Source organism: Lampetra fluviatilis, chromosome 4 (assembly GCF_964198595.1).
Source record: "Lampetra fluviatilis chromosome 4, kcLamFluv1.1, whole genome shotgun sequence".
In the NCBI taxonomy this organism is placed as follows: domain Eukaryota; kingdom Metazoa; phylum Chordata; class Hyperoartia; order Petromyzontiformes; family Petromyzontidae; genus Lampetra; species Lampetra fluviatilis.
In genome coordinates this window covers 21,504,564-21,517,291 of record NC_136278.1, presented here as the reverse complement: position 1 = coordinate 21,517,291, position 12,728 = coordinate 21,504,564, and the positions used below count along the sequence as shown (strand labels likewise).

The following is a 12,728-nucleotide window of genomic DNA, read 5'->3' as shown; positions in this document are numbered from 1 at the left end:
AAAGGATTGTGATGATGATGGGCTAAAGTTTTCCGGTGGCCACAAATACCACCGGGAGACACCCCCTCCCCCACCACACAAAGTCACTCCCCCCTCATCCAGCAGTGGAGAGTGACACAGGTATCCCTCTCGAGCACATTGTACTCCTACATCAATAGAGAGGGACTGGGGTGGTGAGGTGGCAAGCAGCTTGGAAAGTCCGCGTGGTCACCCACGTGCGTGCAGTGGCAGCAGGCACTCGCAGCGGGGTGCCCCGCGCTCTCCGATGACGTCGCCACAGCGGCGCCTCTGCTGAGGGAAGGACCCCGCCGAGACGCGTGTCTCCGGGCGGTGCCTCCTCCTCCTCCCTCCTCCTCAGTCTCCCGCCTCTCGGCGTCTCTCGTCCACCTACCTCCTCCTCGTCCTCCTCCTCTTCCTCGTCTCCCCTTGTTCGTGGTCGTCGTCTTCCCCCTCCCCGACCCCCGGTCCACACAACGCAAGGACCCCCGGTCGGCTGCGAGCATGGCGAGCTTGTGGATGGGCGACGTACGTTGTTGGGGGGGGGGGGGACGTGTTCGTGCGCGTTAACATATGTTGAAGTGTGCAGTGTGTTAATGTTTGTGTAATGTATATGGACTGTCCGCGTGTGCTATAATGTTCAAGGTGTACGTTGTGCGTTAATGTGTGCGGCTTGTATAGACTGCGCGTGTGCTATTATGTTAATGGTGTGCGTTGTGCGTTAATGTATGTGTCGTCTATATACTGCGTGTGTATTATAAAGTGTGAGGTGTACATTGTGTATAACTGTGTGTATAATGTGTATAATGTATACACTGCATGTGTGTATAATGTATACACTGCATGTGTGTATGTTTATAGTGTACATTGTGTATTATTGTGTGTATAATGTATATACTGCATATGGTAATGGTGTACATTGTGTGTTAATGTATGCGGCTTGTATATACTGCGTGTGTTTTATAAAGTGTGAGGTAAACATTGTGCATTACTTTGTGTATAATGTATACACTGCATGTGTGTATAATGTATACACTGCATGTGTGTATAATGTATACACTGCATGTGTTGTGTTTATGGTGTACATTGTGTATTGCTGTGTTTATAATATATATACTGCATTTGTGTATGTGTATGGTGTACATTGTGTGTTACTGTGTGTATAATGTATACACTGCATGTGTGTATGTTTAAGGTGTACATTGTGTGTTAATGTATGTGTCGTGTATATACTGCATGTGTGTATGTGTATGGTGTACATTGTGTATTGCTGTGTGTATAATGTATATACTGCATGTGTGTATGTGTACGGTGTACATTGTGTGTTAATGTATGTGTCGTGTATATACTGCGTGTGTATTATAAAGTGTGAGGTAAACATTGTGTATTATTGTGTATATAATGTATACACTGCATGTGTGTATGTTTATAGTGTGTTAATGTTTGAGTATTGCGTACATTGAAAGTGTGTAAGTTTTACATTGTGTGTTTGTTTAGATTGTGTGTTATGGTGTTAGTGGAGTCCAACACGTATTTTTCCGCGATCAATATTATCCATACAATTTCTTTGGGTTCGATTGCGTAAATATAAATGTGTCGTTAAACCCGCCACCACCCGACACAGCCAATGATCTAAAGTTTGTCACGGAAACAGAACGTGCCAATTCGTTTCTACTTCACCACACCGGCGTGTTGGAGAGTAAACCCACAACATTTACAATTCGAGTACAACGTTTCGCTGGTGATTGCAACCAGCTTCATCAGTGGATAGCCAGAATCGTGAAGAAATCCTGTTAAAGTCTTAAATAGGGGAATAAAGGTTCATGTACGTGTAATGTGAAGATTGCGAGTGTGTTAAAAGTGTGTTAGTTAATTGTGCATTAATATATACCGTACAATTAGTCTTATAAGATTTAAACGTTCACATTGTGTACGTATTAATCTTGTCCATATACAGGGTGCTATACAGTACTGTATTTGCGGTGTGTATTGTGCAAAAGGTGTGTGTTATGTACGTGTTCACATGTGTAATGTACATGTTGCATATTTGTGTTCAAATCCCGCGATGACCGGCCTGGTGAAGTATCGTCAAACAACCCCGGTTCCACATGCATGTGATTTGACAAACGACCCCGTACATAGATACATTTAAGAGTGCTAACACGTGTGCCATGCATACATGTATATGCTTGTTTTAACATGCCGGTCAGAATCGGCTACGATCTTCCTCCACCACTGGATCAAAGCCTCCCCCCAAAGCCACTGGTCCATAAAACCCTGACGGTCGTGTGATTCCAATATTCTGTGTTGTTGAACGCGAGCAGAGAGATCTTTGTCGTCGGTATCATTTCTGGACCTCTTCGCCGGCTGGCATTTGTTTTCTCCTTTGCTTTCGCACTGTCCATTTGTCACGAACACTCAGCCACCGTAACACCTCCCCCCACACCCTCCCACTCTAGCAACGTGTCAAGCCCAAACTCTTCACTAAGTTTTCCGATCAGTAAAAGTGATGTCTTTTTAACCTGTGTTACAGTATGTTCTCTAATCTACGTGCCCCCCATCGATTTCTCACTGTGAACTTGGCCCACTGTTCTTCATGAGTCGTGAATGCCCACGTTTCTGATCCGTGTCATAGCAGGGCAATATGCACAGATTAGAAACTTTCTTGTTTTGGAAAATTGGTTGAGTCACTTTCCGTGATTCATTTCAGTTTCCCAAAGTCACACCAACCCATGCCTTTGTCCGTGCCCTTATGTAACCATGGTGACCCTGGTTCACCTTCAGTGACGATGCATTTATTGAGGTTTTTTTGAGACACCTGGTCACGATTATGCAAAGGACACAAGCCCACTTTTCACCCAGGCAACCGGAGGGCACCTGGGTACACAAGCTTCGTCGCGTTTTCCACGTGTGTCCCGTCAACAGGCATGCTCTACTGTGTTTGGCACACTTGTATGTGACTTTTGATCGGCTCGTATTTTGTCTTAGGCCTCGGCAAGGTAAGGTCAAAGGTAAAAACAACGATTCTACCTTTACCCTTCCTTTTACCTTACCACAATACAATCACACTACCCTTACCTTTTACCTTTAGCAAGGTAAAGGTCAAAGGTCAAAAGCAACGAGCCTACCTTTACCCTACGTTTTACCCTTACCCCATACAAATTACCCGATTACAGGGTAATTACTGGGGTACTACACATTAAAACGGTTTAACAGGTACATTTTAGGAAGAGCGCTTTATTCATATAGAATACTCTCGATCATTCCAATTTTAAATGGAGGCCACGGACTGCGCCCACGGAGGTTTTAGCGAGCGGTAAACAAGGTGTTTGCGGTAAACAAGGTGTTTGCGGTAAACAAGGTGTTTGCGGTAAACAAGGTGTTTGCGGTAAACAAGGTGTTTGCGGTAAACAAGGTGTTTACCGGGTAGCATCATTCTTCCACGCTACCTTTACCGTTCCCTTTACCTTACCCGGTAAAAAGGGTAAATTACCTTACCTTGCCGAAGCCTATTTTGTCTTGAGACCAACCTTTTCCAGCAGTTCATTTCAGAATCGGAGTCTATCTTGGAGAAATCCGATGAGTTATGAAGCTCCTTTTCACAGATGTCCAGTAAGGGTTGGGTCAGAAAGTTACTCCAACAAACAGGTATAGGAAATGTTAGCAAATCACATAAAATAAATTAACTTAAAACGAAACTTTTTATTTTACCAGATAAATCCCACATTGAACTATTAGTTATTTTTCAGAAGCGATCTGGCCACAAGTTGATAGCTCAACAAAGTGGCTTATCACGTGGACTTTTATAGGCGCCAAATAATCTAAACACATGTTTCTATAATGTGAGATTGCTAATATTTTCTGCATCTTCTGTATATCTATGCCTTTGTTTTTCCAATCCAGTTTTAGGAAAGCATATTTTTATGTTGCCATGAATTATTTTACACGGAGCCTGTCACCTTGTCCGGCTCATGCATTTTCATTACAGCTGTTCCATTTACATGAATGGTTTTTATTATTCGTTTAGAAAAAATGCAGTCCTTTGTTTGTGAATGTTTCGATGGATGCATTAATTTCCACCGAGTCAAATTCCTTTTCATAGTCGACAAAGGCTAGCCACAGTGGTATTTGATATGCAATCAATCTCTCCAGGAATCGGATAGAGTTTTATGTAAATGTGTACTGTGTGTATGTATGCGCATGTTAACGTGTTTCCAGTATATTCAACATGTTTGTGTTTTTGTATAGATGTCATGTACATACGTATATCATTGAATATATCATGGTGGAATGGTAAAGTAGCGGTGAACATGCTGCTGTACGAGCCCCCACCCGAGTTAGATTCTCGTTCACGGCCAACATCAGTAACGAATATCTGAACTGGTCCTGGATCTCCCCTAGGTCGACTCGGCCTCAAATGTGTATCTGGTACAGTGTGTAAACATTGCCACTCGGGAGATGAAGGTGGCCAGATGTGGTGCTGGTCAGACGTGGTGCTGGCCATCCACCCCCTCAGTGACGTTCCATCTACCATAGGTGCTCGCTAACAGCACTTGCCCCAAATGTTTAAGGTTTAAACAGGGGTTCTTTATCTTTTGTGTGTCTTGTGTACGTGCAGCATATCTTGAAAAACGTCGATGTATGTATGTTGAACTTCTTTCGCACCGTCCGTAGCCAACCGTGCAAATTGGAGGTGTAGGGGAAGGACAACAATGGTACTATACATGTAATGCAACTCTTATCATTCAATGCATTTTTTGAGGTCCTGGATTGGTTATATATTTCTGTCGTCGTGGACCACGTGGAACGTAAGAGCCTCAGCGGTTGTGTGAATCGCTCACGTGCGTCATAGAGAGTCGACGCGGTCGCTTGTCACGTGACGGGTTGATGCTTGTATCATGAGCGTAACAGGCGCTGTCGTGAATTTACATATTTTCGCTCGTGCGATATTACGCACAAGCGATATCATGCTCTCCGGATGATAATATTTTCTTAATCTGTATTTTAAAGCAAAAGTTCGAGGTGAATCGTATAATCCCATAGGTGTGTATGTGTGCGAGACCAGATCTGTATGACTTTATTGACACCAGCACAAGTTTTGGGTGCGTCTTACTTTCCGGAGCATCCTACCTACAATTCAGAGAATACACTAGCTCGTACAAAGTTAACCTTCATTGGACATGAACTGTACTATACGTAAGTCAATGTCCCCTCCATTAAAACGAGGACATACCGCTGGACAGTCTGCAATGTATGTACTATGTTAGTGCATGAGAAGCACAACACACTCAATGCAAAAATAAGTTCTAAAGAAATACATTTTCAATCTAGATTTGAAAGTGCATAGCGCCAATGGCTTCCTAATATCGGAAGGAAGAGCGTTCCAGACGGCCGCAAAAGCGCGCGATGCTACAACCATTTTTGCCCGATGGCTCGTCAAAAGCCGCTGCGGGAATGACCGAAGTTTGCGTGATTGTTCATTCTCCTTGACGAGATGGGCAAGGTATGGTGGCTCATTTTTGTGGCAAGCACTTTGTGTGGAATGAGTTTGAAAGTTATTCCTGAATGACATCTGCAGGCACAGTTCACGTGTGCTGCCCTGGTTAATGAAGTGCAGAGCTGCGTAGCTGTGCCGTTGAGGTCATGGATGCTTCTGGGTTGGCTGGAGCATGGTGGCATTCTGAGAACTTGAGTTACCCTGTAGGCAGCATCGCATTGCCTCGCCCTGGCCTGCGTCTAATTATACGCAGGGATATTTTTTTTTACCATGTGCTCTGCTTCATCGTTACCGAGTATTTATTGACAGTGCAGCTTCCAAGTTCAGGGGAACACAGGAGGGGTTACCAGGCAGAGAGAAACATCGCTCCTTTCGTAATGTTTCAGATTGATGAGTTTTTCTTGTGGGATTGGTGGATCGCATAATAGGCCTCGGTCTTAAGAGCTACGGGGAGGCCAGTTTGAAGTAGTACTTCAAGTGGGTTGTTGACCTCCCACGTGATTTTTGAGTGTTGTCTTCCCATGCCTACGAGCGAATATGCAGGGTTGAGTCTGAACATTGCTTGGATGGGTGACCATCGCGTATAAGATAGGTATTACAGGCTGCTGTTGGGCCACGTTGCAGAGAGCAGTGCAGCAAATTACATGATTGTACTGAACTTTATGTGATCCCATGTCTGCTCCCTGCCTTGATCAACCCCCACTGACCAGAGTGGTGAATATGGTCAAATAACATGTTGCGGGGAGGCCTTCAACCCCATTAGCCGATTGACTAAAGGACTGTGCATGTGCGATGTATTAATAGCCACTGTTGGTGGGTGTCCATGCACACCTCACCTGTGCAGAGTTGTTTATGCCGTGGCAGTGTGTGCAGCTTGATTTGTTTGCTTGATTATTTGCCGAGATCTCGAGCCGGCCAGCATTCTCCCCCGCTGCTAACGCCTTGCCTCCTCACTGCCTCTGGGCATTCCAGGACTCACACTGAGTCCACTCATCACTCACCGCTGTGAACAAATGTCCATTTGCCCCGTGAATAGTGACGCCATAGTCGGAGTCAACATGTTGTCCTGCTCGAATAATCATTGGGTAGGCATGTCTCCATTGGTGGCCCTGGGCCAGTGGTGGGAATACCACATTCCCATGGTGATGGCTGGTGTCTTCAGAAGATGAGCGCTGTTGACTGGTGGCAAAGTGGTACAAATTGACCCAAGAGGGGATGATGGAATTGGTGAAATGCTAACCAGAATTGAGCTTGCAGAAATGGTATACTGTACGTATTATCGTGAAGAACAGAATCTTGTGGCAGTTTGACCCATATGGATCACATGTGAGAGCATTCGTGTATATTTACCATACTAGCTTTTTTGCCCGTCCAAGGATGGGTGTATATTGCAGTAAATATGAAATTTTCAATAGAAAAATTGTTCAGCTCATGATTATTAATGAGGGGGGGTGGGGTTGCCCCATGTGGAGTGACGTCACCCACTAATGGTTATTGGGGAGGGGTGCGGCATGTGGAGTGCGCGACCTTCTTGTGCGTTAGTGTAAATTTCCACGTGGGCATGAATATTAATTAGGGTAGGGGGGCTCTTTTGCAGTGACGTCACGCACGGATGTAGCGCTGTGCTGCGTAGATTTATTTTTTACCGTCACTTTCTGTAAAGAAACGTCATATTTGAAGCGACTGCGTAATAAATTATTTGATTCAGCTTGACCTTTGTGTTAGTGTAAAAATCCACCCACTCATGAATATTATTGAGGGGGGGTGGGCCTCATGTGGAGTGACGTCACGTGCGGGGGGGGCCTCATGTGAGTGACGTCATGCGCGGGACGGACAGACATTTCTGGGTGATTATCGTAGGTAATTCTCTGGATTCTAAGACGCTAAAAAGTAAGACACACACCTAAAACTTGTGCCATTGTGGTCTCACACATGCACACAACCTACTGGATTATAAGACGCACCCAGAACCATTGCTTTAAAATACAGGCAGGAAAAAGTGCATGTAATAATACAGAGAATGTGGTATGAGAAGTTTAAGTTTATTCTTGATTTGAAGCTTTCGTGACTGCAGGAATCCATACTCTTTGGTTCTTTCGGTAAAGTCACGTAGGTAGAAAAAATGAAAGATCACGAAACTTCGATCGCAACACAATCCGCTTGTAAGTGTAAATGTAAGCTCAGCGAGGGCCCGGAAATTTGAGAGTCGGCTAATATTGGCAGGTAGGAAGGGAACATCAAAGCAGTTAAAACTTTACCTGGTTGATCACGTCCTTCCAATGATTGCTTAAATTGTATCCATCTTCTCGGTTGAAGTTAAGTCTGCGTTTATAAATCTGGATGGCTTTATGACAAATCTTTGATGGTAGCCCGAAGGTTTGTAGAGTACCTTGGTCTCGGAAAAGACTATCGTGTGAGCCCACCGTGTTCAAACAATGATCAGCCACGGCAGAGGTATTGGTTCTGCCGTGTTTCAAATCTGCCTTGTGTTCGCGAACACGGTCCGAGACATGTCGTTTCGTTTGCCCAATGTAACTGCTACCGCAGACACAACCTAGTTTGTAGACACCAGGGTATTGCATGTCAGGAATCACATCTTTCACAGATGGGATCAAATTAAAGTTTATTATATATGTTTTTACACGGATGATCCCATTTAGCCAGTTTCCCAGCTCCTTTGCCAGGGAGACCCATGGTGATACAGCTAATCTGGCTGTGACGGTCCCACCTGATGACGGAGACTTGTGTTGCCTCCGAAACGTCGTGATTTTTGTTTTTATTTTATTTTACTTTCTACGTGACTTTACCGAAAAAACCTAAGAAGAAGACCCATGGTGCATGAGCACAAGAAGAACAAAACAAAGACAACAATAGAAATATTGCAAAGAACGAGTATTCAGGGTCCTTGAGGAATATTGCACAACTAACGAGGTTTTTAACGGGCGTAAATGAAACACGTGAATCAAAAACAAAATAGTGCTAATTTGAGAGCAAGAAGTGCCAGCAAATGTCATGTACAGGTGCAACTAAGCCGTTCACTTATTCTAAATTTGAAGCTTTCGTGACTGCAAGGATTCAACACTGTAGTGACTTTGGCTGTAACGGTTCCACCTGAAAACGGAAGCTTGTGTTGCCTCCGAAACGTCGTGATTTAATTTAGTTGTTTTCATTAATTTTATTTTTTACCTACGTGACTTTGCCGAAAAAACCAAAGAGTATAATCCGTGCATGTTAGTCTAAGAGTGACAAACGCACGCACATCGAAAAATACGACGCAAACATGCGGGAGCAAGAGATGCCAGAATAAGAGTTAATTCCAGGTGCGAGAATGCTCTGTCCTGGTTTAATAGAGAAGTAAAGAGTGGGGGAGAGTGAAGGGAGGGGACCATGGTGTCGATGAGTGGCAAGGGTATTCCAGACGGTCGTGATTTGTGTATGCTCTGATGATGTTTTAGGAGGATTGAAAAGGTAACATTTGGGTAGAAATATATCCGAGTCTAAAAGCAAACAATTTCTACTTTGGATGCCCAAAATGTATAGCCAGGAAGTTGTTTGGTTTCACCTTTAAGGTAGGGCCAGCCTATAGTTCTGCTTTAGTGTCGTCACGTGCACTGATAAAATGTGTGACCCCCATCGTTCCAAACCAAGTAATTTGCCTCGCCTGCAATGTGTCAATGCTGATTTAGAGTGGGCGAAGGCATGGCTGCAGGTTACGCGTAAGATGCTATAATCGAGCTTTAGTCATCTTTAAAGTCTACATTTCACTTCTTAAGTACAGAGCCCTTGTTTTGACCTTGTAAAGTTAAATCTTACAATGTAAATACATTATTCTATATTTCCTTGCTTCTATAAACTTTGGCGTTGCTCAGTTATATTCCTATTCCTATGTTGGGAACCAAATTGCATAGGCCGTTCACTTTAGAATAAAGAAGTGCTTCAACAAGTAAAGAAGTGTGATGCATCGATTCATTACAGTTTTGCATTCAATGCACGTGTGATATTGTGGATTTGAGAATGATTGTGCACTTTTTAGCAATCCAGATACTCGCATTAAATTTAGGCTCATGCAAGTGAGCATAGTTGTACACAGGATCGAATTGCGACACTGAATCATGAGAAAGAAAATCATCGAATCTGTGGGTTGTGATTAATCAGATGGCCTAATAATAGGTAGCTGTTGAGACCTGTTTTTGGATTTAGGAATGTGGACTTTCCAGTTCTACCACTGGCTTGGGGTCACAGATGAGCACTGCCCTGTTAATTCAGCTTCAGATCTAGCTAAGAAATATCTGCAGGTCACATTTTCTCAGTCCTTCACAGCACCTCCGTTTGGCTACGTACGGTGCGAAATAACTTCAACATTACATTTAAACAGCACAGTGGCTTCATCCCTGATTCCTGAAATCACAGTCGATTAGCTATTGAGCCTTTGGCCCCAACATGCCTTATTAGTATTACCCTGGGTGGATAATGCCAATAATCATTTTCTTGGAGCATTGCATCTCTGGATCGCAGATGTGTACAATAGCAAGGTCACGGTGGTAGCTGTGTAAAGTGGTCGGTAATAAAGGGTACGTTCAACAAATAATTTTAATTTTGGAAATATACGTCTGTTACGAAAACATTTACGTAATATAACAAATATAAAGTATGTATATGAAACAGCCGTTAATGGTGCCACCATGGTGAATTGTTAACTCCCTCGCCTGGTAGGCAGGAGGTAACGAGTCCGATCCCGACCCTGATGCTTGTATATTTTGAGTTTGCATATTCTCCCCGTAGTCGCGTGGATTTTTCTCCGGGTCCTCCAGTTTTTCTTCCTCCAATGTTTAGAAACATGCATTTAGAGTATTTGGCTGCTATACATTTCCACGCGATAAGCCACTTTGTTGAGCTATCGTTTGTGATAGCCAAGTCGCCTCTGAAAAAGAGTCGAATAGCTCAGTGGGCCTTACCTGGTAAAATAGCAAGCAAGAAATAATGTATGTATGCCGAGCTTTCTGCAAACGGTGGATACTCATAGCATTTGCTACCCCAGTTGGGACGACCGACTGACCAACCCCCCCTCCGTTAGCCTACGAGCTCATCGTAAAAAGTGGTTCCAAGACTCGGCGGCATCTGCCAAACCGATGCCCCCCCCCGCCTCCTCGGCTTCTCGGCCAAAGCAGTGGCGAGGCAGACCCCGCCTGGATCTTAACACCGCGATGAACCGATTTTATTGAGCAGAGCGAACGTGCAATTCCCCCGCCCCCCATGCAAACAATGGGTGGGCGGGCGAGCATCGTCGGAATGCTCATTCTGATTTAAGGCGACGACGCCCTGCTCTCACCCGCCCTGCTCACCGTTCTGGTGAGGGGGGGGGGCGCCCGGTTGTGAATGGAGCGTAACGAATGGCAACATGCCATGGCACAGAGAGAGGCGGTTTTGGCCCCCCAGGGCATCGTCGCTCTGACTTCTTTAAAGTGACATTGGGGAAACTTTGTGACGATGGGTTACTTTTTACAGTAACGCGAATGACACAAAATAATCATTGATTGTCGTATGTATGAATGTATGTATGTTGAACTTCTTTCACGCCATACGTAACCAACCGTGCTAATTTGAGGTGTGGGGGAAGGACAACAAACTACACAGACAAAGCAGTTCTAAAGAAAATAGTTTTAAATCTAGATTTAAAAGTGCATAGCTCCAGTGGCTTCCTAATACCGGAAGGAAGAGCGTTGCACAGACGGCCGCAGAAACGCATCTGAAAGCGCGCGACGCGGTGACCGCCTTTGTCATTGTGGGGAACGTGAACGTCGAGAACAGCCTCCTTCCCATATTTGTCGCTGCACGTAAAAAATAAATGTTACAGCCCATCATTTGCACGGCCTTCTTGGAGTGCAAGTTGATTAAACAAAAATCTGTGTTTTTTTTATCGAACTGACAGTTGATCGTATATATGTGTGTGTATGTCTCATAATAATTACACAAATTTTCAGCACTTTGTAAATCCCCTGGTGGATTGACACCATGTTGGTCTGTGTGGTTTTGTGAAGGGGGGTGGGTGGGGCAAGCCTGGGGTTCCAGGACCGGTTCAGTGATCATCCTCTACTGGATGTTAGCTGTGACTGGGTATCAAACTCAGGTTACCAGGTTCATAATGCAGAGCCCTTACCCACCACTATACCACTGCTTCTTCTGTGTAAGTGTATATATACCAGAGGTGGGACAAAGTCATTGTTATGCAAGTCCAAGTCGAGTCGCAAGTCATCAAATTCATGACTCGAGTCTGACTCGAGTCCAAGTCACATGACTCGAGTCCACATCTCATAGGTGGGACAAAGTCATTGTTATGCAAGTCCAAGTCGAGTCGCAAGTCATCAAATTCATGACTCGAGTCTGACTCGAGTCCAAGTCACATGACTCGAGTCCACACCTCTGATATATACACACACATTTGGGGAGCTTTGGAGCAGGGGTTAGGGTGCTGTGTTGTGACGTCGGTGACCCGAGCTGCTCTCCTGCTCACGACCAATACAACTGGTGGTGATTATCCGAACCGGTTCTGGGCTTCTCCTAGGTCGACTCATCCTTAAAAGAGTGCCTTGTGTTGTGTGAACATCAGTATTGGAGAGACAAAGACGGTCGGGCGTTGTGCTGCCCACCCACCTCCTCATGTGCCATGTCGACATTTATAGGTGCGATTGTCACTTGTCTACATGGGGGGTCTTTGTCATTTATGAACAATTACACCCCTTCTTTCTTGACCCAGTCAATGTCTCAAAAGGCCAGGATTTGTGCTTTTGGGGGTGGCTGACCATCTGCCCATGATAATTAAGCACCTTCATTATGGTGGGCAGGCCCGGGTAAGCTGGAGTCATTCCCTGTTCACCTTGGAATGCAACATGGATGCCTTCTGATGCCTAAACTATTCAACATCTCTTTTTACGAAGTAGTTGTGGAACCCTTCTGTGGCTATACCAGTGGAATGGCCATCTGGAAGAGATACAATGGGAGGCTGATCAATGTCAGGGTGCGGTCATGGGATGGTTCCTTATTGGTTAACCAGGCGTTTTGCTGGTAATTGCTGACGTCTTGGTATTTGCTGCTAATTCTGAGAAGCGTTTGGAGACTGCTGGAGAAGCTGGAGCTCACTAGAATGAACCCAGTTTATTTACGCACAGCTGAAAACCCAATTTGAACCCAGGATCTTGGCGGTGCCAACTTCGGGCTCTGACTAACGATCAGGCCC

At 44.7% G+C, this 12,728-nt stretch overlaps 1 protein-coding gene across 1 annotated transcript in view; it reads left to right on the top strand.

Moving 5' to 3' along the window:
• The first annotated feature begins 282 nt into the window (after nucleotides 1-282).
• Nucleotides 283-12,728, top strand: part of TRNAU1AP (tRNA selenocysteine 1 associated protein 1) — a 28,159-nt gene continuing 15,713 nt past the window's right edge. Inside the window, exon 1 of the mRNA XM_078855804.1 lies at nucleotides 283-525. Coding sequence (XP_078711930.1) covers nucleotides 502-525 — 24 coding nt within the window. The 5' untranslated portion in view covers nucleotides 283-501. The remainder of the gene's footprint in view (nucleotides 526-12,728) is intronic.